General features: G+C 41.8%; 3 protein-coding genes across 3 annotated transcripts; 1 reads left to right on the top strand and 2 right to left on the bottom strand.

Annotated features, from left to right (window-relative positions):
• Window positions 1-3,906: 3,906 nt before the first annotated feature.
• mrpl38 (mitochondrial ribosomal protein L38) lies at window positions 3,907-13,759 on the bottom strand. Its single transcript, XM_036533464.1, has 9 exons — window positions 13,667-13,759; window positions 12,905-13,093; window positions 12,395-12,526; window positions 11,934-12,136; window positions 11,725-11,797; window positions 10,321-10,366; window positions 5,314-5,472; window positions 4,831-4,967; window positions 3,907-4,068 (listed from the first exon to the last, which is right to left on the bottom strand). Exons 1-9 carry the CDS (start codon window positions 13,749-13,751, stop codon window positions 3,932-3,934), a joined length of 1,161 nt encoding a protein of 386 aa, XP_036389357.1. The 5' UTR covers window positions 13,752-13,759; the 3' UTR covers window positions 3,907-3,931.
• A 105-nt stretch (window positions 13,760-13,864) lies between these two features.
• On the top strand, window positions 13,865-18,647 carry trim65 (tripartite motif containing 65). Its single transcript, XM_036541716.1, has 7 exons — window positions 13,865-13,941; window positions 14,598-15,071; window positions 15,237-15,328; window positions 15,887-16,117; window positions 16,221-16,389; window positions 16,542-16,631; window positions 17,254-18,647. The coding sequence occupies exons 2-7, from the start codon at window positions 14,639-14,641 to the stop codon at window positions 17,778-17,780; spliced, it is 1,542 nt and encodes a 513-aa protein (XP_036397609.1). The 5' UTR covers window positions 13,865-13,941; window positions 14,598-14,638; the 3' UTR covers window positions 17,781-18,647.
• A 77-nt stretch (window positions 18,648-18,724) lies between these two features.
• On the bottom strand, window positions 18,725-26,660 carry wbp2 (WW domain binding protein 2). Its single transcript, XM_036541703.1, has 8 exons — window positions 26,463-26,660; window positions 24,688-24,796; window positions 23,947-24,082; window positions 23,528-23,620; window positions 21,549-21,695; window positions 21,099-21,218; window positions 20,928-21,004; window positions 18,725-19,709 (listed from the first exon to the last, which is right to left on the bottom strand). The coding sequence occupies exons 1-8, from the start codon at window positions 26,519-26,521 to the stop codon at window positions 19,662-19,664; spliced, it is 789 nt and encodes a 262-aa protein (XP_036397596.1). The 5' UTR covers window positions 26,522-26,660; the 3' UTR covers window positions 18,725-19,661.
• Window positions 26,661-27,370: the final 710 nt, after the last annotated feature.

The raw sequence follows: 27,370 nt of genomic DNA, 5'->3' as shown, positions 1-27,370 counted from the left end.
CAACGGGAAGGCGACGACATCACAACTCATGTCCAATAGCTGGTCAGCAGGAGGGAGGAGATACACAGAAACTCAGGGTTTGTTTCAACAAAACCTGCTAGAGAGTAGGTTATGTTCACAGAGTAAGTTACTATGGTAACTTACCCAGAGGTTTAGTTTTGTCTTTTATTGGAACCGAAAACCCTGAGTTTCCCTTTTCTGGGGTTAACAAACTCAGCAGCAACAGGTTAGATTGTGAGAGCCACTGAGATCTTATGTTTACATTTATTCATTTGGCAGATGCTTTTATCCAAAGCAACTTACAGGTGAGGCAGAGTGCAACACAAGCAAATAGCCATATAAGGAGTCAACAATATTAGAGGTGCTGCATGACCAAATTTCCATAGTTGGTCAGACAAGGTACAAGCTAGCTAGCAGAGATACAAGTGTATGAAACCATGCTGCAGGTTTTTAATGCTGCATGAAATATTTAATCTGATCTTCTAATGAACTATAAGTTCTTTGTTACAAAGGATAAGGTTTGGCCACATGGTATTGAAGCGATATTGAATTGTTTTATTGTTTTTCAGAAGGTTTGTTTTTCTTAGATGAAATATGTGGGTTAGAATTCTTGAACATGTAATATATGTTTTAGTCACCATAGTTGGCATTATACCTTTGCTATAACTGACAAGTACCCAGTTGTTTTTGTTGGGGAAAAAGACAATGGTGTCTGTTGGTCATGCACACCAGTGACTGCACTACAGTGGCAAATACTACATGTTTGCTGACACCTGGAATTTTTGGATGCACAGATTTCATAACCTGATAATGGTAGTTAAGAAACATTTGACAGAAAATTGACAGTATTATTGAAAGCTATGGGAAATCTCTAGTAATCTCTGTAGTTAGGTCACATGGCTTTGCTGACCTCTGTCAAATTTTCAATGTGTCCTTCTTTCAAAATAATATATTTTAAAGATGAGAAACTTTCAAGAGTTCCTCTCTTCCAAACATCAAAGTAAGTGACATGATTTGGTAGCCATCTTGAATTAGCAGTCAAATGTTGGCTTCTCATGACACCCTTGGGCTACTGGTGTGAAAAATTGTCATTGTCATCCTTATGAGGTGCCCAATCTGAAATATGCTTGAAGTTGCCTACCTCAACCAACAGGGCAGTCATATGTAAATCAGTTAGTTGTTGTCTGTGAATCATTACAATACATTACATACACTTAGCAGACGTTCTTATCCAGAGCAACTTTCAGCACGAGAACAGAAGTGTATCCATCCAAGTTAAATGACTAACGGTGTCAGACCACCACAATATCGAGCACAACACTATTTAAGCAGTACAACAAGTTAACTTGTGCTAACCTAAAACTAGACAGCCTAGAAAAGAAAGCAAAGTCAAGTACATACACTACCATACATCACAGTTATCAGATCATAATATCCATAACACATCACAATACTACAAGTAAATAAGCAGCAAGTAATACAGCTTAAAATAAAGTATTAACCACTGTTTACCAGTAGTGCTAGAAGTGTATATATCATTCCATTATCTGACATGTACATTTTCAGGGTCAGGTGTGTGGATTGACCACTATCCGTTACTGCCGAAAATGAGTGAGCAATGAAGAAGTAGTTTCCATTTGTTTTCTTCGTCACTTTGATTTTTATTATCGCAAGAAAAAGATTCTTTTGCAAAGCCCTGTGCTCAGATGCTACAATATCACATCTGTCATTCTTGGCTTCAATTCCCTTAAAACCGGATTCTTGTTCCTTGCAAGAAAGAAGCACAGCAGATTGCATACTCAACTCATGAGCGCACACTTGTTCCCAGCCAGTTGTATTGCTCCTCTGTTTTTCTGGGACTTTCCCATCCCACCACAGGAAATTCTCACACTGCAAGCCAAATGGTCTCACGCATGCTAAACCTGCGTTTCAGGTTATGGGGAGCAATGAAGTTCACCAGTCCATCAAAACTCACCTGATGCACGTTGGCAAGTAATCCTGTATCAATGACCTGACACACCTTTGCTACTACAGACATGTCTGACTAAGGTGGTTCAGTGCTCTATATCCTGAAAAACACTGTCAACCAACCAATAATTTTACCTGTGAAGTCAAGAAAAAGAACAAGAATCTTGTCAAAAAGGAATCTGAATATCTTTGGAAGTGGGATTATGATGACTGGAGTGCACAGGTCAGGGCACAATTTCAGCATTTAGGAAAGAAAAATGGCACAGCATGACACACAAGAAGGCCTATTATTAGATTCCAGAAACACCTATAGCCGCCCTTGATTTGTGCCATTTCATTATTTTTGACGCTTCCAACTTCTTCCTTGTTGAAAGGATTCTCATAGATGGGGAAAAAAGTCTAAAAATGTACAAAATATTTTACCATGAAGATACATTGGAAACCACAGTTCATTTTGCATTAAAACAAATTTGGAAACAAAATTGTTTTCATGGAACAGTAACCTTATCACTGCAGACCATAGCTGGGGAAATGTAGTATAGGTTTAAAAGGAGAGACAAGAGAGAACAATGTTGATTACTGACCACAATAGTGTTGAAATTGCATCTCAATTTTGAGTGTAGTCACCATGCTGTACCATGCTTTTAGAATAATGTCTTGTTGGGACACCATACAGCAGGTCATGACACTGATTCCAAAATCCAGGGCTGAGGTTCGAGAATCTGTAGCAGCAGTGCAGGATAGGTGGAAAATTAACCACCCAAAAATGGAACCAAAAGTGAAGCAATGCCATGACATTAAGATTCTTAGGTCTCTGCAGGCAAGCCCTATGTGTCCTTGGTACATCCAAAAATCAATTTATAAAAAGCTTTTGGAATTGCATTGGAAAAATGTGGCAAATGTGATCATTAACAATGATTGTAATAGGATTAATATAGCCAGTGAGGGTTTACAGCTGGATAGAACATTTTAAATGTTGATACACACAAGACAAGCAAATTTATAACCAAAAATATTTTAATATGTGACTCACACATACTGAGGAAATCTGTGGCAATTTTTAAAGGCAACTTTGATAAAGGGGTCATTAAATTTTTCAACTTAAAATTCACTCAGAGCTTTCAAGAATGGATAGACAGTGACCATAATACATGCAGTAAAGTCATCTCTAATCCAGCAACCCATCCCACATGTGTCATGGCAAGAGAATCTATGGCCACATCAAACAGATGAAGTGAAAGAGGACAGTTCTGCCTGGTCCCTAAAGAGGAAGATTCTCTGGGGAACTGTTTGTATGGACAGAGGCCAATGTGGATGAATGCAGTAAACTTCTCCAACAGATTAATTTTTCCACCAAAGCCAAACCTCTCCAAAGTGATTAAAAGGCAGGTCATCTTAACATAATTGAAAGGCTTCTCAGTATTCAGACATTCAAATCTGGAAGTTATGAGGTTGAAGGATTATATAACGCTAAACAAGATTCTCTTTGAAATATGGATGAAATGTGACAAAGGTATCGGTTTTCATACTCCTGAAACTCTGAAACAGACTAAACTGTAGAAATGGGTGTGGGTGTTTTGTTTGTGCTTGGGTTAAGGGTTAACTGAAACTTGACACCAATCACTTGTGCATTACAAGGAACAAAACCCACACATATAGTTAGCCAAGTTTCCATCACAGCCAGATAAGTGATTATTTTCTTGTGTCAACAAAATAAAACTGGATTAACAGGTTTCATAAGAGATTAGCAGCCTTTCTGAGAACTTGGTAGCATGTTGCACCATTGTAGTAAAACCCACAGTAAAAGGATCACATGTTCAGGGTGCGATTGTGAGAGTATGAAAAAGAAAAAGCCATGAACGAGTCCAAATATTATCCATATTTATTAGAAACAAGTATAATGTAAACACTGTACAACTCCACCTCTGTTTGCATCTCCCAGCTCAGCTGAGGTGAAATGAGGTCAGTAGATGCCATAGGTGGGCTTGTGTCCATCTCTGTACCTGTCCAGGTAGCGCAAGGGCTGTCCATGGGGATACTTCTTCTGAGGAGGGTGATACACAGGAGGCCGCTCAAACTCAAACACGGGTTCTTTCATGTCTGTTTGAGGAGAAGGGAGGGGCACTGGTAACTATGACTGTCATTTCCTGCCACTGGCCTGTTTCAGAAAGTGCTTTCTCCATCTCGGGAAATGGCCCCTGTAAGCTTATCTATGCGTTTTTCAATTCTCACTCTTTTTTGCTTTCATTTGCAATCTTATTGTCAAGGCTGTATGATGTAAAGACCACATTAGCAATCATAATTTGGAGTAGCCCCTATATAACCTTTTGTAATAAAACTGCGTCCAGGCCATAGGAACCTCTGCCTGCACTGTATAAAAGGGCACTTCACTTAGAGCTTCCCAGTTTCCACATAAAGATTCTGAATGAAATATACTAGGGCTTATTTGACATTTTCAACATTGTCCTACTGTATAAAGTGCGCTTTTGGGTTGTACATATCCTCTGTGCTGCTATCCTGTTATACTGTTACCTGCTGCATTTCTCTCATTTCCTGTATTAGGTATGGAAAGACTGCCCTAATTCAGGGGATATAAAGTCATCTAATGTAATCTACCCACAACATAAGCATAGCAACTCGTGTACAGATTTCTGTTTGAGTAAATTGACATAATAAGAAAACTGACAGCGTCAATTACTGCCGTTGTATGTGTAGGTCTCTATGCATCAGCCTTCAGCCGACACTCACGCATCTTTTGTGCTTTTTGGTTTTTGTCTTCCTGCCCAAGCCTCTTAGACCTAATACCACGACAGTGTCAATGAACTGTGTTTCCTATTAAAGATGCTGTGGCAGGACACTTACTGAGCAGATTGTGGAAGATGTTAGTCACTGACTCATCCCATTGACACTGGAAGAAAGCCAGGCCAGCAGGGGTTATCAGGTCCTGGTGCTTCCTGTAGAACTCCACTGTCTTGAATGTGCGCTGCTTCAGACTGTAGCTGATCAAAATGAAACATGTCATTATCTATTCCATTTTAGTGCACAGAGGCTTGTTGGGGAAAATAATTTTTAAAAAAAACTACAAGCATGTAACAGCTTATTTTTTATCCTGCTTGATGGATTCTTCCACAGCTGAGATTTATCATACCTTCATCTTTTTACCAGGCAAAAACAGGAAAGGGGAGGAGGAGGAAGGAGAACACAAAAGTATTGTAATTATTTTGAAAAATGGGGCTTTGTAGAATCTGCATTTAATTTTTAGCATCCTCAACAATTCAAAGGTTTTCGAATGTGGCCAGTGTGCATGAGAAGCGAGGAGTCATTTCTCCAGCGTTGGCTACTTACCAGGGCGAGAGCCTACGTTCATGCTCAAAGTCAACAGGTGCATCTTGTTTAAATAGGATGAAGACCAGTCTGTGGAAGCCTGTACCCTTGGCAGGGAATGGTGGTATGTAGTGGCACACCTCCTCTCCTGACTGCACTGCATTTCCTGGGATATTCCCTCTGGAATTATAATGAACGAATTAATCAATCATTTAATCAGTGCACATCATTAAATCAGAGAAACTTTAATAAAATAACTTTAAAAATAACTTAAGCCGAGTCATATTCTTTTCCTACATCCAACGCAGTTTCAAAGGAGTCTTGCATAGTCCCAGATCCATACTCCTTAATCCAATTCCATGTTCACGATGCAGATTGACAGTGACAGCACCAACAGTGGGTCATGTTAAGGTCCTTTCCCTGTAATGTGTTGTGCAGGGTAGCACAACTGCAATATTAGCCGATTCTTGGTTCTGAACCTTTATGCACAGCAAGTCCTCCTGAAGCACTGTACGCAAAAGTCTAAAGCACATAAGCAAGATTTCAGTAATAGTGTAACATAGACATAGCCTATCCAACCCAGAGGGATCCTCTGCTGTGTACAAGCCCCAGGATTCCTAAGGGCTTGATGAAATTTGACCCTTGGTTTTACTGGACTTCTGTTAGAGCCACAACGAGTGATCCGGAACATTTTATCCTGCTTGTTTCTCCTTTCTGGAAAACAGCCACAGGATGTTAGGCAAAAAATATCCCTTTCAATAAAAACACTCATTTCCCTGTGTAGTTTCAGGCAGTGAGCTTCCTGAAACGAGATAGATTAAAAAGTAGATAGATCAATGGACCTGGTGAAATTGTGTAGTTAGGTTTTCCGACTACACAACAGGCACGGCACACCAAATCACACAAAATGCAAGAGCATCTTTGTGCATGTCTGGTCAGCAGAAATGCTTCAGTGCTTTGGCATGGGTCTTTCTGATGCTGAGGTATACAGCCATGGGTACTTTATGAGCAGGTCTTTGCATTTAGTCTGAGTTACGCAGAAGTGAAACATCCTGCCTTATCAGCTGGATGATCAGTTGCCATTTCCTCACCAGCACATCCTGATGACACCTAAAAAAACCTCTGGCACGTTACCGAGCCTCAACAAACAGCAGTGCAGTATGTTCCGGTAACAAGATGCTAATGTACTTCCTTGATTCAAACCTCAGGACTGAAACAGATGATATTTGTGCACTTAACCCATGTGTGTGAATTAATGAAGAAAGTGGGACCGTGCAGGCCTCTGTGCCGCACATTACAATTACAACAGGACTAGGCGACACCAACACCGTCGCACAGACCTTTCTCTCTAGGTCATTTCTTAAGTTCAGAGTAACTCTATAAGAAGAAAGGTTCGCACAATAGCACTGACACAAAGGTCCCACCTACACCCTGTGCCAGGGAACGAGCCTTCGACAAGGCAGAGCAAAAGCGCCTGTTAACAGAAAAGGTCACACAAGTGTCCGCACTGCACAGGAATTTCCCAAATTTAATGGAAACAAAACAACCGTTTTGTTGACAGTCACGCCTCATCACCAGTGGTAAAATACTCAACCACACTGTTCACTAAAGCAACAGGTTTGTTTTGGGTAACGTCTTACCGCTGCAGTTTCCAGCACTCTGCTTTTATATGCCCCATTTCCTTGCAGTGACCCATGGGGACTCCTGGCAACATGCTGCCAACTCTGCCAAGGGGATATTATGCCAAAAACATGGATTACAGGACTCACAGGCGTAGCTATAATTCTATCCGTTCACCAGTAGCTTAAAGGTGTCACCTTATCAAGAGTAGCTTTGTGCATCCATTGATAATCATTTGCAGCAACCACCTGCCTCCAAAGCGAACAGCACTACTTACGCACAGTGTTACACAACCTTTAAAATCCCCCAAAAGAAAAAATGTCAGAATTTTCTAAAGCCCTGCTCAATATGATTAGCCATGCACAGCAGTTCAAAATGGGGTTCCTTTCAGCAGACATTCGATATCCATCTGCCCAGATTTTCTGCTTAGTATGTGAAACCGTTTTTGGTAAAACTCTGGGACCATCTTGTAAGCAGACGGTTTTGAGTGCATATTACAGCCAATCCCAAAACAAAAGCCAACATGGCGTAAAAAACAAACAAATCTCAGTCACCCTATGTGAACATTTGCATCTCATACACTATGTGGCCAAAAGTATGTTGACACTAGGGCTGTATCAAATGCCATTTTTTGCCATTTGAATTTTACCCAACCTTTTTTGAACAAAGGTTTGAATGCCTGTGACATGGCATCATCATTTTGGCCTGTTGTTTCGGCATTTCATAAGTGACCAAATGAATATAACAAACAATTCTGTCTTCAAAAGTTCAACCAGCATTTGGTTTAGTGTACGGAATTATCCCTGTGCAATTTCATGACACATAATTCATTCCGTAAACTGCTGACTCACGGAATGTATTGGACCAAAGCCCTTTCATGCACATCATACCTTCAGTAATATAGCCTATGAACATAATTACTTTTGTACATAGGCAAAACTCTGCTGTCTACGAAAGTTCAAGCAGCCTTTGCTTTTGTGGACAGAATACCTTCTGTAACTGTGGAGTCACGGAATATATTATGCTAAATTCGTGCACATCATACTTTCAGTAATCAGTAATTCAGTCAGTGGACAAAATTAACATTCGATGGCACAGAATGATGACAGTATAACGCATTCTGCATGTCGTACCACAAAAGCATAAATGCTGGCCTAGGACATCTATTATGTGGACAGAATTACTTTTGTCCACAAAATGAAAAGCACAATGGTCAATTCAGTGCACGACAGGAATCATCAGTTTTGTTTTCTGTGCACAAAAGTATTTTCTCTCTTCAATATTTCGTGGACACACTGCTAATGCATTTGTGTTTTTCGTGGACAAAACGTGTTACGGTGTGACATGGTTTCTAAATGAATTTATGTGTTTCGTAACACAGAAGTCATTCTGTCTACGAAAAAAGGTCTGTTACACTTGGCGCCCCACAGTTTATTGGCAAAATTGTTTATGTTAAATGATAATATCACGTAGGCCACTTTAACATCTAAATTTCTTGTATTACAGCAGCAATAAGCTTAAAACTGCAACTGAGCACCCATCCTAATAATTGAATGCTTAATTTCACAATCAAATGCTAATTCAATGAATGATGCTTCTAAGCTTCAAATTTTTCAATACAGCCCTAGGGGACACCCCTCCTAATTACTGAGTTCAGGTGTTTCAGCCACAATGATTGTTAACGGGTGCATAAAATCAAGCACATAGCCATGCAATCTCCATAGACAAACCTTGGAAGTAGAATGGGTCATACTGGAGAGCTCAGTGACTTTGAATGTGGCAATCTCATAGAATGCCATCTTTGCCACAAGTCAGTTAGCAAAATTTCTGCCCTGCTAGATCTGCCCCGGTCAACTGTAAGTGCTATTATTGTCAAGTGGAAGCGTCTAGAAGCAACAGCTCAGCAACAAAGCGGTAGACCACACAAACTTACAGAGCGGGGCCGCCAAGCACTGAAGCGAACCGCCTACCGTCTGCGGAATCACTCACTACAGAGTTCCAAACTGTCTCTGGCTGCAACATCAGCACATGAACTGTGCGTCGGGAGCTTCATGAAATGGGTTTCCATGGCCGAGCAGCTGCAACTCCATATTACTGCCCACGTTTTTGGAATGGGGTGTCCAATAAGCTCATATAGGTGTGATGGTCAGGTGTCGACATACACTATATGGCCAAAAGTATCTGGTATAGCTTCCTTCTCAGCTTCGAAAAAAAGAGGGTCAAGCAAACAAATACAGGCATTTTTTCCAGTAATGTTGGGTAATCATTAAAAAGGCATCACATCCGCTGTAATCCCAACATCTGATTTCAATTACAGATTTGGCTACCCCATTTGGCCCAAAAGTAAAACTAAATGGACGGATCGTGCATGACTGAGGGCCTAGGTGTAACCTTCCGCAATGTGGCCATGTCGACATCCCAGGCTGCCAAGAGACTGGAGGCGGTGCTGGAAAATACAAATTGCCTGAACATCAGGGAAACACACTTACATTCCTGCTCTATAACATCTGCAAATTGACCAATTTTGAACTCCCGACTCAGTACAACTCTTGATCTATACACATCGTGCTTTCCAGACTGGACTACTGTGATTCTCTTCTGGCTAGCCACCCTGCAAGCACCATCAGACGTCTCCATCTGATTCAGAATCCTGCTTAACTGATCTGCCAGCCAAAATACCGTAATGTCTTTCTTCATTTATTTCCACTGGCTTCCTGTTGTGACTGTTGTGACAAAGTTGAAGACTACTTCCATCTCACCAAAATTAATAAGAATAGCACGTCACACTTAAAATCTATTATCACAGCCTATACTTCTTCCAGACCACTCAGCTCCACCACCTATGGTCACATTATCATCCCTTTATGGAAGAGTTGCTAATCCCCATCGTGCCCCTTCTTTACTCTGGCCCCCAAGAGGTGAAATGGGTTTCCCAAAAACAGTAAGCACAGCAGGATCACTTATCCATTCAGCGCAGGCTCAAAACGCCGTATTGAGAAAAAAACTTGATGGCAGTTTAAGAATTGAAAGTATAGGCCTGATGGCATTATAAGCTTTTGCAGCAACTTTGTGCTGATAAACGCTTGTGGCAGTAAAGGCTTGCTGGCTGGAGATTGTAGTTGTTTATGGCAATGCAGTTTATGACTGCACTTATGCCCTTTGTAGCACTGTGTTCCACAATGACGTTATCTTTCAGCAATGAATCTGATGATTCAGTACCCATATGGCTACTAGCCAAACCCTAATGAACGGAATTTTTGTCAGCTATTTTGAGTGTCTCCCAAATGAATTAATTACTCTTAATGGAGACCTACTTCATAACAATACTACCGGTGCAAATACGATTTTCCACGCCCGAAGCAGTCAACAGAAAGACAGGCTGTATCCTCCACCCATCAGAATACTCACACCAGCCAATGCACATACTCCCCTTCACTGTCCAGCAGATGCTCATCTGTCATAGAAAGAAAATGTTTTGTAAATATGAGAATATGGGGGAAAAAATAAGTAAAAATTGCAATACAAATACCACCAGTCACAACTCAATGCGCTCTGCTTGTAATAAACAGCGAAATATATACAGTGAAATACTGAAAGTACTGACATAAGTCACTCTGAATAAGAGCATCTGAGAGCATCTAAGAAAAAACTATGTAATAAGAATCAATCGCATAAAATGATTAACCCAACTCTGACAGACTCAAACTAATGCCATTTAAAAACTTTGCCTGTAAGAATCAGACAGACAATCAACTTAGGAGAATACATTTAGGCTAAGATACAACATGTAACACAGTAAAAAGCTATGTGAATTTGAGTACAGCACATTTCTTATCTTGCACTAATCATCAAAGCACCATATACATAAGATTTTGACATAAAATAAAATCTTCCTTTGATTTTTGTAGTAGTCCTCAGAGCAATGAAAGGAATTCATCCAGGAAATCTGGTATTGCATAACCTACACTGTCTAGAATACTACCAAGAAGCTGTCATAAAATTGTTTATGTCTTCAGTTATATAAGGACCTGGACTTTGATATAGCTCACACAACATCAGCAATATTCAATAAATGAGTCTGTAAAATATATTGCATCCCATGTTTGCATAATTCAAGTAAGGACATTTTTCAAATAGATTAAGAGGAAAAACCATTGTTTACCATATAAATGTTCATTTAACACCTTTGTTTGGAAGTCCGCTTTCAGGAATCAACCACTTGTAAAAACCAAACCAATCAGATGCCACTGTTATACGCAGAATGCACTCTAGCAAGTTAAAATACAACATTCATAAACACTGCAGAAGCCCCCCCCCCCCCCCCCCCCCGTGAATGTAGGGTAGTTGAGATGCATATATCACCTTTACAGCTATAATAGTCATGAGATGTGGCATAGTAAATATACACTAACGCCAAACAGGGCTTTGGTCTACTCATGCTTCTATGCTGCATCTTTAGACACAAGGAGGAACGTGTTACCATGTGCTTTTGCTACCAAAAGGAAACTTCTCATTAGGTGGGATACAGCGCCCTCTTGTGGAAATTTCTGGAAACACGTAAGTCTAATAAATATGCACACTGAAAGTCTTTGCTAAAATGTTCTTTTGTGTACAAAATGCAAAACGGAATGTACAAGTGCCCATATCAGGGTTAATGTAAAGACTGATCAACTTCACTTGTCTTGCACTTGAGACAAACTGAGCATGTGCTACTTCAAGACTTGCTGTGCCCTACGTAATTAAGTTGGCATCACTGACATTCCTGTGATGTAAAAATTAAGTTATTCAAGATGAAGCAGCCTCTCCCATTACCTGGGCTGGTGAGCAGCAGGGTCCAGAGTGAGCCCTCCTCTGCTTCAAAGCTCACACGAGGAGCAGACAGAGCCTGAGACCAAGCACAACAGAGGGGGCATGAGACACAGCTGATTAACTTCCAGTGTCAAAATAACAGATGCCCTCGGTCAGAGGAAGAGATGTCCAAACAAGAAGCGAAGACCTTTGGATGTCTTCTTAGACCTCACCTGTGAGGGTGTAACATGATTCCCGTAATGTACTTGTCCACCGGCATCATCACCGTACCCAATGCGCAGCATGACTCTTGGTATGAAGTAGGCCCCTGGGAAGAGGTCCTTGTAGATGCCAAAATGATTGGCCAGCCTGTGCAGGTGATAAGGCCCACTAGTCCTTTCCCACTCTGCCTTTACCCGGTCCAGAGGGATACGAACTGAAACGCACGCAAACAATTTTCAGTAAGAATACACTGATACCATACTAATGGTATAAAAACCCGTAAGGAGTCAATGTTAGAAGCATTGCATGACCATGTTTCAATGGTTGGCCAGACAAGGTACACGCTAGATGGTAGAGATAACGAGTGCGTTAAACTAACATTTTGTACATGTCTTAAAGAGTGCTAAATGGATAGCAATGGGAAGGTGTGCCAGGAAATGTATGACTGTGTAGTCATGGGCTGCAGACATACAGGTTTGCAAGCGCATGGCCCTCTCCAGCTCTGGGTTCTTTCGATTCTCCTTCGTTAGCCTCTTCCTTTCCCTTGCCTCTTCCATGCGGGAGGGTTGGTCGTGGGGTAGCCCGATGTTAACCAGCTGAAGATCTTCACCATAGGAAGAGTTGCAAGGCAAGAAGGTCCATTAATGGCTGCCACAGTGACCAAAACATATGGGATGCAGAGTACTGCGATGCAGAAAACACTGTGGTATATCCAACTAGGGGAAAGACTCAGCTAAATAAAATTAGTAAATGTATTCTGTACTGGATGTAAGCAAAAAAACAATCCTTTATGGAGCCAACTGATATTATCTTAAGGAAAGCAGTGTCTACATGTTTACGGTTTCAAGGCCTAGAAAACTCTCCACCTCAGAGAGACAAAAAGAAGTGTGAATACATAAATTAGCTATGTAGTCTGATTCAGTCTGCTTTTTCCAAGCACACACAGCAGATGTTAGAAGAGCAAAAAAAGTTAAATTCTTACCATTCTCACCATTTTCCTTGTCAAGGTACTGTCTGTATGTCTTCCACCAGGGCGTCTTGTTGTTGGCCTTCTCAACTTCCTTTAGATAGCGTGTGTAACTGCGATATTTCTCCAGTGACTCCAAGTTCTTATAATCAATGTCTTGATTTGGCATTGGACCCAATGGGGCAGTCCGGCGACATAAAGTAGCTACAACAAGAATCACACACAAAGACAAACATAAAACAATTTAGAGAAAATACCTAGCCAGAAAACGTACATGCTCAACGCAATACGCCCGTGTAGCATCTAAGCCATCAATGACGATGGGTTTCAAAATAAACTGATGGAGCGAAGTCCCATGAAATTCAGTTGTTTTCCAGCGTGCAATCACAGATTAACTGGATCTGACATTCTGGAATTTGATGTAACCCATGCTAGGCAGTTGTAAGCAGACAGGCAGCAACGACCCTGCATCCTTGTAATTACATGTAGCTCCACTTCACCACAATACATTACTGCTCCCGGGTATAAGAAGATATCAGCACTTGAAAATGAAAAACAAAGCAACGTAGCGAACCACTGGGTGATAAGCAACGGATACAACTTAGATCATTGCTGAACTCACCACACCATAAACACCAGTGTGTCATGATCTGCTAGCTAGCTAAGTGTTGTGGGATGGATGCGGTCCTAATAATTAACACACTTTTTCATTCAGACAAATACCAAGGATTTCTATAATGTTGACGATTTAGCTCATTTTCTGTAACGGCTGTTTACCTGCAGTTCCAAATCCCCTGACATGACTGACCCCTAAATCCGCCCCTGCCCGTAGCGCACCTTCCCATACCATGCGCCACGCCATTTTGAATGAATAAGTACCCCGATGTGTGACGAAATGCGCACAGTGCCGCAGGAGTTCAATGGGTGAGTATTACGTAACACATTTGGGTGTAGTCCGTCATCTCAAGCCAAATAGCTACAACAGTAGTCTGGCAATACTCGGTTCCGGGAAAGAAGAATTACCTCATAGGATCCACAACAGCTTCTTTCAGGTATAGCAAGTGATGTCTACTAGAATCAGCATCCTGTCTCCAAACTTGTATGAATAATGGACGAGACGAACTATCGGCATTGGTCATGCTTTGAGGGACGCCTCCTGCTGTTTTAACGTTAGCGAGCTAACACATTAGCAAGGCTAATGTTTCCGAATATATGCATTGTCCATTTCAATTTTGTTTTTAAAGAAAATAAATTAAAAGTTGACTGCTGATGGTGATGCGTCGCTTGCTAGTTAGCTGGCTTGCTAGCAGTGGAACCCCTCGTGGCTGACCTGTCGATTGAATGAAACACTGGTAACATTTCTTGTATCATTTTTCTCTCTAAAAAATGAACGGTCAATTGCAACGTCGGTCGGCCCTTCAGTATTTTACATTCATGTGTTAGCCGTATCATTTATTTAGCCTATTGCCTTTTTTCTTATAATCTACCAAGATGTTACAGAGCCTATGCTCAGTATCCACTAAATCTGAACATTTCAGTTGGAACATTGAAGACTTAGGCACTTAGCTAGTTACCTTTTTCAGGAAAAATCTAGAGTTCCTCTTCAAAACAACATCTCAATGTACAGTGCTGTGATTGTTGTTGTGGGGTTTTGGCTGACAGCCACTGAAACAGTATATTGTAACGTTTGTGTTAACATTGTTTCCAGTTGCTTAGGTCAGGGAGTACCGTAGCAGATCAGACTGAGGTATGGAGTCTTCAAACCTGTGCTGTGTCATCTGCTTGGAGCGGTTCAAGGTTCCGGTTACTATCCCATGCGGTCACACTTTCTGCCAGGACTGTATCACTCTTCACTGGGACACGAAGACTGAAGGCGGCATGGATATACAATGTCCAATATGCAATGAGACATTCAACCCAAGACCTGCCCTTAAACGAAATGTGTCCCTGTGTCTTCTGACAGAGACGGCACCCCATTGTGTAGAGATCAGAGGTGCTGTCCCAGTAACTAGGCAGGTCAACACCACTGTCCTGCCAGAGGCTCTTTGTGACCGACACATGAAGCCTCTTGTCATCTACTGCAGGAAGGACAACCGTTGTGTGTGCTATGAGTGTGCTATCAGGGAGTGTAACAACCATGAAAAAGTTCTGATGAAGGATGAAAGGGAAAAACGAGAGGCAAGTACTGCATTGCTGTAGAATTATTGTCATTTGTGCTTTGTATAGTTGCAGAAGGGACATCATTCAGTCATATTATGTTCAGGCTTTGCCACTGAATGGAACTTGCAGCAAGCATGATCTGAATTAGGATGCCGTATGATTTTTATCTGATGTGTTTGGCAGGAAGGACTGAGGAATAAGAGTGGAGAGTTGGAGAAGCATGTGGAGGATACCGAGAAAAGCATCACAGAGCTGACAGAGAATATTGCAAAAGCAAGGGTAAAGTTGTAATGTTGGATTGGGGTCTTTTACAGTTGTGTATCAGAACAAGTGTTAGAAAACCAATTAGCTTTTTTTGCCTCCATCAATGTAGGGAAAATGGCTTGGAGTACTGAATCTAGTGTAGGACATGGCTGACAGCTGACACCATACACATAATCACACTGAACACAGCTGCTGACTGACCCACAGTGAGATATTCAGAATAGCGTTGTTTCAGAGCTACAATATTCAAAATGAAATTGCTTGGGAACCAGTCGCACTGGTGTTCAGGCATGCTGTAGTCATTTTTGTTCTTCTATCAGTGTAAGGATGTATAATAAGAAATAAATACGGAAAAACTTGTAGTACCCTTTTCACGTTTTACTTTGATCTTGGGCAAACAGCACCATTAAGCAAAAAAGACACAAATCAAACGCCACCTATTTGTAAAATTTAATCTAACGTTAACAGAATGTTCACTTTCAAAAGTGAAGGTGAAAAGCGATCCTCCAAGATCTCCTGCCACTCCCGTTCATGCAGTCTGTCCTCCTCCATCATCCCTCTCTTTCCTTCCAGGTGTCGCTGCAGCAGACGTCCCAGTGGGTGAACGCAAAGTTTTCCCACCTGATGAAGCTGCTGGTGGAGAAGCAGGAGTCCACCCTGAGTTTCATAGAGCAAGAGCGGCACACTGCTCTCACTCAGGCCGAAACCCGCCTCAGCACTCTGCAGGACAGAGCCCAGAAGCTGAGGGAGACGCAGGGACAGATCGCTGCTCTGCAAGCCATGCCTGACATCGAGTTTATTCAGGTTAGCAGGGCTGGTGGTGCAGGAGAGCTCTCCCATCGAAGTAAGTGGAGACAGATGTCCACAGCAAATGAGAATCTGAAATGTACCTGTCTGTGCTCTGCAGGAATCAAGGTTAGTTGAGGTCCCGCAGATGAAAGAAATCTCTCCGAGTGTCACCACAAACCTTCAGGACAAACTGACTGTAGTCACTGATGTCTTGTCTCGAATCTCCAAGCTGGTGTCAGAGGACTTGGAGAAGGCAATAAATGCAGCAGTTGGGCAGGACAAACAAGGTGCATAATCGCAGAATGTGTCAAACCGTGGTTTCTCGTTTAGAGGCTTCAGTGCATCTGTGAGATATCCATTACATAACTCTTTCTCTACCCAATTTTCCAGTCTAATTCTTTTCTTTCTGTCATGCTCTCACTCTGGCTCTCTATTCTAGGTTCTCCCCAGGATAAGCGTCCTGTGTTGGCGGTAGTCCCAAGCCCTGCCACCCCTTGTTACCCAGCTGACAGGGAGGGCCTCAGTGCATGTAGGTGTTGTTTTAATACATAATGCACATTATGGGATGGATGCAGTATAATGAAGTAGCTGATTTAAAGCAAATAAATATTCAGTATTATATAGCTATTTATTTTGTATTGAGTGAAGCATCAGTTATACAGTTATATGGTTAAGTTCTCCACAGAAGCTGAATAGTAATATTGATCCAGCATTCAATATAACCCAGTATGTAACCCTACACCATAATCATACACACAACAGACTGTGTTTTGAAAGAGCAAGCTGTATCTGTTTATACTGGAATAACAAAATTTTGCCGATAAAGTAATGCGTGGATTTCTAGCATAAAAAACATTTCATGTGGATCTTTTATGAATAAGGTTTGCAAACATAGCAGACCAATATATCCCTTTATCCACATTCTACAAGAATATAGAGGCCCACCCAGCAGTAGTTGTTTATTCCTTTAATGAATTCATAGCCCACTTTTTCTTTGGCCATCTGCTGCTGTCATTCATCAATCACACACAGTCCTGCATAATTTAGTTAAATTGTGAAACATTGTAAAATTGCTCAACATTTGAATCTGTAGCATGAGTAGCAATGTTGCATTTTTCTTGTATTCTTCTTGTATTCTTCTCTCCCTACAGTTCACTGTGCCCTCACCTTTGACCCACGCACAGCCAACGCTCACCTGCAGCTGTCTCAGGGAAACCAGCGGGCGGAGCACCTCACCACAGGGCCGCGCAGAGTCCCCGCCCACGAGGCGCGATTCGACACCACCTGGCAGGTGCTGTGCTTCCAAGGCTTTACTCACGGCCAGCACTACTGGGAGGTGGAGGTGTCCAAGCCCTGGGCCTACCTGGGGGTGACCTATCAAGGGATCCCACGCAAGGAGAAGGGCAAGCGCTGCATGGTGGGCATGAACGAGCTGTCCTGGAGCCTGCAGCTGGACGAGAGGCAGCTCAGCGCCTGGCACAACGGCAGGAAGGAGTCTGTGCCGGGACAGCCACAGCAGCACCGTATCGGGATGCTACTGGACTACGAGGCTGGGACTCTGACCTACTACGGGGACGGCCAGGCTCGTCTGCACGCCTTTCACTATGCCTTCTCTGAGGAGCTGTTCCCCGCCTGCTGGATCGGCGAAGGAGTGAGCGTGACACTCTGTCCGCCCTGACAGCATCGGCCAACCAATGCAGCAGCATTGGTATCGCTATGTTTGAAAGCAGACTCTCACTGTGGTCCTCCCCTTTTCCTTTAGTGTGAAGGCTGTGGCATACATAGAGGTCAATACATACTGTAAGTGAAACTTAACTTCCTGAGTATAAACATGTGGTGCAGAGTTACCACGGCTCTTTAGTGCCCGCAGTATACCTTTCCTTTTAGAGATTCCATTCATGTCTGTAGTGCTGATCACACCTTTACAGTGCAAATATCAGCATGGTCATTCTGCATGATGCTTTGACTGAGCCATGTCAAAACCATAAAAGCACACTCTGGACCTTGAAACGCTGGTCATTGGACTTTGGACTGAAGAGTTTGGGACACAGTATTTGCACAAGCCCTTCTTCAGCATGGGCTGTAGAAAATTTTTGAATACTAGAATGAGAGAAGGGAGTTCTGGTGAACCGCCTCGTCAAGGCTTTTTATATGATGCTCAAAATCATGTTCAAATCTTAACTACTGGTACCAGAATGAAGTCAGCTTTATTGTTGAAGTACAATGGAATCTCAAGTGGATGTGTCACCAGGGATGAAAAAATAAAATTAACACATGACAACACTTCACACAAATTCAGTTTATTAAAATCCAATTATATGCACAGTATATAAGTCACACAATTTAAACCATGCTCCCTATTCGTTCACATTTTCCCTTTAAATAAGTTAATGCATAAATTAGTGAGGTTTAAATAAATAGCATTCTTTTTTGATTTATACACAAGTCAAGAGAGGACGGGGAGGGAATGATGCATAGCCATTTTGAAAGTGCAAGACTTGCTAACTGCGAGGATCTGCCAACTGCTTTTTGCCAGCATTAAAAAGGAACACAGGCTACAGGCTCAGAATAAGGTGCTCAGCTCAGAACATCTACAAAGTGCCTTCAGACATGTCAGTTCACACTGCAGACAAGGAAAATTTGCTTCAGGCCAAGAGAACTGACCGGGAAGGTGAGCGTGTGTGTATCTGGAGCTGGTAAAATGTAGTGTGATGAACAAAATTCTTTACAGGTTACAAGAAAGATATGAGTAATTATGCATGGGGCATATGTGCACCGCCTTCAAAGAGGAAGTACTTTACATTCACATTCTCACAAAACAGTGTGCTATTCCCTACACTGTCCACTTGGAAAGTCATTGGAAAACAGGTGGTAAGAAAGCAAGAGTGATTCCCATTCATTTCTGGTCCCTTTCTGTACCTCATGTGCTGGCCTGCTGTCTTAAAGTGTACTCAGTCTGTCATCCCCATCTCTTTTCCCTTCTCTTTTTGAGATAGGAAGAACTTATCTTCACAAACAAAATAGTCTTGGGAAGCCCTGTACGCTAAAACTGGGTAGAATATAAATTTTTATTTTGTATGACTCCTTCAGTCAATGATAATAATATGCAGTAGCATCACTCACTCATCAACTACTATATGCGTTTAGCAAAGGTATACTTGTACATAATCACTTCCATTACTAAATTCACATCCTTCCAAAAACGGCAGAATGATCTCTGCGTTTTCTCTGCTGTCTAAACTACCCTAATACCTTTGGTTCAAAAGCCAAACACAAAACATCCACTACGGTGATGCTGAAAATACTGGAGTTTCAAACCTGCACTGATCAGCATCCTGCCTCCTCTGTGTTCGGTTGCTGGTAGATGGTGGTGAACACATACAGCGATAGAATGACTGTAGATGGCAAGGGTGCTGAGAAAGGGTGTGAGAGACAGCCAAGGACAGGGATCATACAGAACACCTGACAGCCAGGTAACACAAAACAGCCAGGTAAGAGAGGAAGGACAAACAGGAGGGAGGTACAGGCCATGACTGGAGGAAGCTGTGATCCAGGGTCTCTACTGGGTCTTCTTGTCTTCAGGAGGAGAGTACGGTGGTGGTTTGTCCTACAGTGAAAGGAAATACAACTGTACTGTTGTACTGTGTAACACACTGCATAGTTTTTGGCAGTACTCTCTCAAAATATTAAATAGTGGTTTGTATTTACTTACTGCATCTATGGTAAAACCATTCAAGAATGGCACCAGCAACATGCCTATGACATCCAAGTCTTACGTTTTATCTTTTCAAGCTGCATCTCTTCTACCTTCCTCTCTATCTCTCTCTATCCTATCTATCCTTATTTTCAAAAAAAAGCACTCTACACTAACTTAGCACTTAACTTAGTATCTTACTGACCTCTTGTAATACTTTGCAATAACTACTCAGCACAGTGATGCACTTATTTGGAAGTCGCTGTGGGTAAGAGCGTCTGCTAAATGAAGCTATGTAATGTAATGTTTATTAAATCACATACAGTAGATACAAAATAAACAGTGCATAGTACTTGCATTATTGCATTCCAGACATTCCCAAGAGCTCCAAAGGGCTGCTACAAGTATTGAGTAACAACTTCTTTTGTACTACCTTTTTTTTAATACATACATTGCACTGTATTCTTACAGTTTCACACATTGGCTACATACCTAAAAAGGCAGTAGGTGTCTCAGTTGTTACTGAATGTCTTTTGGTTTTCACTATTGGAATAGTTGGAATTAATTGGAATAATATTTCACTATTAAAACTATTGTTTTATCTATTGGTTTACACTATTTCACTATCACTATTCACAGTTGTGAGATGGGAAGCACCTGAGCTGCGTAGGGTCTCTGAGTGGAGCGGGAGAGCTCCTGCACAGATGTGGTCTGTTGAGTGCAGTCTGGCCCTGTTCCACTCCCTGAACTGCATTCACTGCTCGTACTGACCTCTCCAGACCCTTCTACCTCTCGCTGTAACTAAGCAACAGAGCACGTGCACTGCAGATACAATGGGGAATATGCATGCACTTCAGCACAATCATAAAGGGCGTTAACTCAATGGTGTGCTTAATCAGAAATTTCAACTTTTTATTGGTCGTTTGTTTTTTTTTTTATTTTACCGTACCCTATTATTATAATTTTATTAATATACTATCTGTTCAAATGTGCTTATGGTGTTGTGTATAGAGTATTTTTCTGATACACAGATTTCACAGCACCAATCTATTAGGGCAGAGAGAGGGGGAAAGTATAGGGTGAAGAGACAGGGGGTGTGGATTATCAGCAAGGTTTAGGTGGGATGCTCACCTCCGGCAGGTAGACATGAGACGGAGGGGCTGCAGCACAACTTGCACTGGCTGCTGCCTCTGCAGCCTTTGCCTCCGCTGAGAGAGAAAGAGAGAGAAAGAGTGGAAAGTATTCAGCATGGGCAACAACATGAAACATTTCTCCCATATCGTCTGCTGTCATTTCCCATACCTGCTGCGCTCCTGGGCAGGTCAGGGTCATGAGGGGCCTGTCCCAGGGGTCCAGAGTAAGGAGGTGGGGGCATGTAGGCTGCTGAGCTGTCAAAAGCGGGAGGGGCCGCGTAGAACCCGCCTGGTGATGGCAAACAAAACACAGTGTTCAGGGAGGAGAGGCAGATGAGAGGAGTTGTTGTGAATACAGCAGAACAAAAGGGCATCTATTCCATTTGATGTAATACTGGACATTCCACATACTTACACACTCAAATACACAATATACACAATATGGTCATAAGCAAAAACAAACTTCTGCATTAATCAAACTAAGAAAAACAAATTATTTTACAGCCCTACCTGATAAATGATTTAAAAATGTCATTTGATTTGGAGCTGCATGGTGCTGTGTGTTCGATCTACTCTGTGAAACTGTATCATAGTCACAGTGGCTCGAGTACACACAGACCTGGCGGTGGGGGTGTAGGGTAGGAGTAGCCTGGTGGGGGTCCAGCTGGGTACATCCCATTAGCAGGAGGTGGAGGGGAATAAGCATAAGCTCCATTGGCCATGTAAGGGCAACCAAAACCAGCAGTCACAGGCTGCCCTCTGGACGCTGTAAAGAAATAAGGGACATTCAGTTAAAGAATACTGCAGCATCAAGATGTTAGCACAACATCAACGTGTAAATGCAATGTGTACAATTACAAACAGACAGGGACGGAAACAGAACACACACTTTCCAGCCCATATGCAAGCGCTGAAAAAGTTGAAAACGTTTTCCCCACAGACCCTTACAAGTATGTCTGCAGCTTATAGTAACACGTGAAGCAAATAGAAAGCAAGTGCATGATACAGGAAGTGTTATAGCAGCCTCTATCTCAATTATGGGAGTTTCCTTAAAATCATAATACTAATGCCGCACAAAAAGAATGGATGACCCAATAAAAAGGTAATCAGTAGGGCCGTAATGTCCCCATCGGTTCCCCAGTTCACTGCTCTAACAGCCTAAGAAACGTCCTATTTTTGGTGTTGTTAAGTAGAGAAATGCTTGCCAATACAAAGTATTTCTTGGTGTAATTCCTTTCAAAGGCTGGCATTCTGAGCCTACAGCCAGATGGGAAGACACTGGCTGGAAAATAAGCCCTTTGTTTAGAATTGTGTCCATGAACAGATCACAGACCACAGATCACTTCGAGAGCTGAGCATTCAAATGTTCCCTGCAATGCCAATGATCTTATTTAACTTGTCTTGTTTGTCATAGATAGGAAATGGCAACAGCAATAGAAGTACAAAGATTAAATGATCTGACTGAAGTACATACAGTCCAAAAATTGAAACACAGAAAAAATCTATACAGCATCCAGAATTACTGCCTCCATCCCTACTATTTTTAGAAAAAAAAAACATCTGAATTTTATCCCTTTGATGAATTACGAAATGTGAACCTGAGGCTGTATTGCTCTGCTGTGCCTCTGCTCTGGTTCAGCTGGTTTCTTGCAGGCGGGATATTCCTGCTCATGAACTGCATGGATGGAGCTGCCTCAGGGAAAAAAGGCCTGTTGATAAGTTTCATGCAGGTCTATTATGGTTCCCTTTTAACAGTGTTTTGCCGACTTTGGTATTTGTAGCTTTTAGAGGCTTCTTAGGATAATTTCTTACAGTATACTGTTATTTGATCAATAGATATTCATAAAGCCATTTGTAATTGATAAATAAAAATCAGTTATATTTGTACATACACATCTGATTGCCCTTGTCAATGAATATACATCATTAGAGCTTTAAACACAGCATTGTGTGACACTCATACATGGACCCTAATCAGGCTTTCGGCATGCTATGAATCATGATACGAACTATGGAATTAATGTGAAATTATATGCAATTAGCCTTTAAAAACCTACTCTGCCACTGAGTTTTTAATTGTTTGTGTTGAATGAGAAATCATCACTCTGGTATGACTAAGCAAGATTATCAGTATTCTTCACAACGGGTTTCTCACCCTTAATTTTGTGTTGAAAGGGGAATTGATTTGTTACAGGGTGAAACTGTAGGTGCTGAAATTAGCAGTGGTGGCATTTCTGCCTGTCAGTAGAGTCTTCAACTTGAACTGTGTGGGTGTAAAAATTATTCAAGACAAGCAATTGGAAGCACGCGTCCTTTGATCTTGAATTTGTGGCAAGAGAATTTTGACATACTCTGGTTTAGATGATAAAAGAACAGCTAAGAATATCTCTACTTCCAGCAACAAATTTTCTGGAAAAAAATGAACACATGTATAAATTACCATGAATTATGACATAACTGGCAGCTGCAGAACCACTGCAAAAAGTGGCTGGCAACAGCGATATTCCAATGTTTAGGGAGCTACAGCCTGCTCTAGCCATTGCATTTTAGTAGCATGTACAGTTGCCTACCATACGTTGTTAACCATTGAGCTCCTACCTTGCGCTGCGACTTGCAACATGTACTGACCAAACTCAATGGCGCCCCCAGAGGCGAAGACCAACTTGAAGGTAGCAGAACCCTCCCAGCCACCTGAGAGAGAGAACAATCATTGAACATCATTGAGTGAGACAGACAGTTCTGTTGGACGACAGTTGTGTTCTGTGCTCCCCTTCTGATGTACAGACCAAACTATACGTGGGAAGGCTGAAGGCGTTAAACATGTCCATGTTTCCCACGGCTCTGAACCAGGCCACTCCCTACGCATCATGATCGAGCTTCCCCTCAAAACTCACTTTTAGTTTTGCCAAGTTCTTTCTGTCCCGGCATGTCATTTAATCAAGGCTCAAACTGACTTCCTGCAAGCAGCGCTGGGCAGCTGTCCCTACCTCTACACGTCTAAAGAGTATACAGCTTACCCCCAGGCTCCGCGCTCACTGTGCCCTTGACGTAGTTGGCTCCCAGCACAGGCTGCTTCACCTCACAGTTTTTCATCAAATAGAAAGGCATCATGAAGGACTGCAGTGCATCCCGACCCTTGGCCAGAAAGATAAGCTGCAGGAATACAAAATCAGGTGCACTGTGAGCAAGGGCTACTGCAACCCCATTTTCAGTCTCAACCCATCACCTTGAGCAGAGTCTTACCACTCCCACTTGGTGCTGTGGTTGTTGTTAAAAATACTGCAAGTATAATTCAAGCACAATTATGCACAATTAAGTATGTTGTGCCTCCTTCTAAGGTAGGAATCCACACTGGCCCCCTCCCCCCAAACCCTTAAGAAATAAAACAAGCTAATTTGAGATTTTTTTTGTGGTTTCATACCTCCACAGCAAACTAAATGCAGATTTTCTCCCTGGATATCACAGCCTCACTGTGGGATCACTGCCAAAGCAATTTCACCTTAAAAATTGAACTGAGGTAATCGGTGTTGGACAAGCACCGCACTATGCATTGATGGTTCATATCAAGATCTTACAAATAGTGAGTAAAAACTGAATAATGCAATGGAAAGTCCTCTGCACCTGAGATGGTACTGACCAACGGACAGTGCACACCCACTTCCCAAACTCTTTTAAAATTTGCACTCACTGCATATCTATAGTGTGCCACATCAAATATTTACACACAGCAAGCCCCCATTTCCCTCCCCCTCTCTTACCCGGTATGGGGTCAGGTAGACGCTGCCCTTCTTACTCTTCCTGAAGGGCTCTGGAAGGCTGTCTGCATCATTGAAGACTAGCTCCACATTTTCATATGACATCAGGACACTGGGGGAATGCACACGTGGTCATGGGAGAAGCAACAGACTTCACACCAAATTTGACAAGAACAGTTAGGGAAATCAGCTTTTTCAAAGGAGGATCAACACTGCAGTACAGCAGCTCATCAATTCCAGCAACTATTTCAGTGCACAATTTCCAGCTTTGTGGGTTACATGGCATTTAAACTGTTACATTAAGAAATGTATGTTTTAATGCATCAGATATGTCTTGCTATTTGAAACTTAAGTGATTATTGAACTATATATGTCGATTCTAATTTTAAATTCAATGATTTCAAAAAGGGTGAGATGTCAAGGATGAAAATGAAACAAGCTTTGAGCATTACATGAGCAGGGCATCGGAGGTATTTGAAGATTTAACCGGTCACAAAGTTTATAATTTAAGGGGTTCTAATGGCCGTTCTCTGAGTGGAAGCAAAGGTATCTGACAAAACGCGACAAATAACAAGTCACAGGCCTGTAGCAAACATCATTTAGGTTTGACATAAAATTTTAATTTGCTCATTATTTACAAAAAACAAGGCTTGACAAACAAGATAATGTCGATTTGTCTCTATACAAACGCCCTCTAAACCAGCGCTTTGAAAAAGGGGTGAGTAAGTTGTTCATGGTTATGAATCTTAATATAAGGCTTTTAGATTCAAGAATGTCATCTGTTCATACTTAAATACTGCCGTCGTTTTAAACAGAAATGTAGCATTGCTCTCAAAATGCGTTTCAATAGGAATACTGCTTCCATTAAGTATAAAGGCACATTTGTTCATTAACAGAGATAACTAGTCTTGTGTAACCTAAGAAAAGCACTGTCACAACAACTGAAAATATGTCATTGCATGTGTTTGGGCTGATCTTGTTAACGTTAGCTAACTAACATTAGCATAAGATGCTTAGCTAACTGTCCATGAGCGACTCATTAGTAAGTTGACTTTTTCTTGGTTTCCGTAAAGCCTCCGTTGCGTCTTTTTTTCTTGCTAGCCAACTGGCTAATGTGCTTACGCAAGATGGATTTAAACGAAGTGACACTGCCACAAACACAAGAATGTTCGGGAAAGTTGAAAACCTGCGTTTCAAAACATGTGTACACTGCAGAGGCCTACTGACATGGATTTATCTAGCTGTTTTACTCGCTGCCATAAAGGCGTAGAGACTATCAAGCCAACGATAGCTACACCCAACAACACTGCAAGGTGCACATATTTACTGGCTAGCTGTATGTTCAAGACAGTTAATCAGTGGGTGTTGCTACAGTAGACTATGTGGCTAGCGTGTGATTAATAAAACAGTCATTTATAGGCTTAGCGAGCTTGTGAGTTAGCTAGCTACTAGTTATGAACAACATCCTTTAATACGTTTCTGGTCATTGCTACCTAATTAAAGCAACAGCCATATAATTTCAAGTACTACAGTCGCTCGTTTATGGGAATCGTTTTTCAGCTGTCACTGCGCTCACAGATTTGTAAGTGCGCAAATTCGTAACGTTTATCTGTATATATAAGAATGCATTTATCATATCCTCTGTCCAACAGCAGTCCACTCCTTCAGCCAGATAACATGACGATCAGTTTATCTGCGCGGCACCTGCCTTCCACAGAATAGCGAATAGAGAACAGAATAGAGGCAGAGAACAGCAACAACAAGGCAGCTAACATTACCTCTCGCTGTTGTTGATGATGACACCTCCTGATTCAGAATTATTCTTGTTGAGCGCCATGGCGTCGTCTCCGAGTTTTTGTATCTGTAATATCAGAGCTGTTGACTAACGTTACCTCAGACGCAACTAATACCCGAGTCAGTCCTTTTCTTAAGTTATGTGTCACTTCCTCGGTTCAGACGCACCTGCACTTCCGGGCGAGTGCGTCGCCCATCCTGACGTCATGTAGATAAAACCCATCCAATTTCTCGAATTTTCTCTCTAAAAGTGACCGTTATTACTTGTTAGCCACAGGCTTGTGCCACAGCAATTTTGTCATTCCTATAATTTATCATGATATTCATTAAACATATATTTCATGATGAAAATATGTTTTGGTGATGGATACTACTGCACTTGGCATTCATCGTGTTAAATTAGCAATTGTTTTTGCGCGCACAACGCTGGATGGCGCCAGATAGCTTTTAGATTGTTAAAATTGTTAGCAGTGTAGCTAATTTGTAGTCTGTGTCCCAACAGTAATTTTTGTTTTGTTTTGTTCTCTGTGTGTTTGTTTATATTTGATAAACAGCCTACGCTCTTGTTTCATTAATACTGCAAGACCGTGCTTATAACTCAACATCAACCACCTTAACCGCATTTTTAGCAGCTTATGCTGTAGTAGCTCACGCAAACATACACAAAATGTCGCTCGCTGAATCAATTTGCGTACGTTAGTGTATGTTAGCTGACTTTAATTAGATTGGGTTGTCCATGCAAAAAAAATCGACGACGACCCATCTCCCCCCCCCCCAGCAAAGTGCCCCGCTGCTACCAGATTAGACTGAAGTTTATCCGCTTTCGCAGGCTGTAAGAAATAAGACAAGTGACTCTTTGCCAGCCAGTTAATTTTTATTAGTCGTACTGATA

The sequence above is a fragment of the Megalops cyprinoides genome, chromosome 1 (genome assembly GCF_013368585.1).
Source record: "Megalops cyprinoides isolate fMegCyp1 chromosome 1, fMegCyp1.pri, whole genome shotgun sequence".
NCBI classification, from domain to species: domain Eukaryota; kingdom Metazoa; phylum Chordata; class Actinopteri; order Elopiformes; family Megalopidae; genus Megalops; species Megalops cyprinoides.
The sequence above is the reverse complement of the archived record's forward strand: the minus strand, read 5'-3'. Positions and strand labels throughout refer to the sequence as shown.

What these genes read in the sequence shown, in the direction of transcription:
- wbp2 (XM_036541703.1), bottom strand. Translation starts at nt 26,521, where the DNA reads ATGGCGCTCAACAAGAATAATTCTGAATCAGGAGGTGTCATCATCAAC. An exon ending in TCTACCTGACCCCATACCGG is followed by an intron (nt 24,083 to 24,687) that starts GTAAGAGAGGGG and finishes GTATTCCTGCAG; the next exon opens with CTTATCTTTCTGGCCAAGGG. An exon ending in CCCTACACCCCCACCGCCAG is followed by an intron (nt 21,219 to 21,548) that starts GTCTGTGTGTAC and finishes TGCCATCACCAG; the next exon opens with GCGGGTTCTACGCGGCCCCT.
- mrpl38 (XM_036533464.1), bottom strand. Translation starts at nt 13,751, where the DNA reads ATGGCGTGGCGCATGGTATGGGAAGGTGCGCTACGGGCAGGGGCGGAT. An exon ending in CAAGGAAAATGGTGAGAATG is followed by an intron (nt 12,527 to 12,904) that starts GTAAGAATTTAA and finishes CCTATGGTGAAG; the next exon opens with ATCTTCAGCTGGTTAACATC. An exon ending in CCTGCTGCTCACCAGCCCAG is followed by an intron (nt 10,367 to 11,724) that starts GTAATGGGAGAG and finishes TTTCTATGACAG; the next exon opens with ATGAGCATCTGCTGGACAGT.
- trim65 (XM_036541716.1), top strand. Translation starts at nt 14,639, where the DNA reads ATGGAGTCTTCAAACCTGTGCTGTGTCATCTGCTTGGAGCGGTTCAAG. An exon ending in AAGGGAAAAACGAGAGGCAA is followed by an intron (nt 15,072 to 15,236) that starts GTACTGCATTGC and finishes TTTGGCAGGAAG; the next exon opens with GACTGAGGAATAAGAGTGGA. An exon ending in AGAATATTGCAAAAGCAAGG is followed by an intron (nt 15,329 to 15,886) that starts GTAAAGTTGTAA and finishes CTTTCCTTCCAG; the next exon opens with GTGTCGCTGCAGCAGACGTC.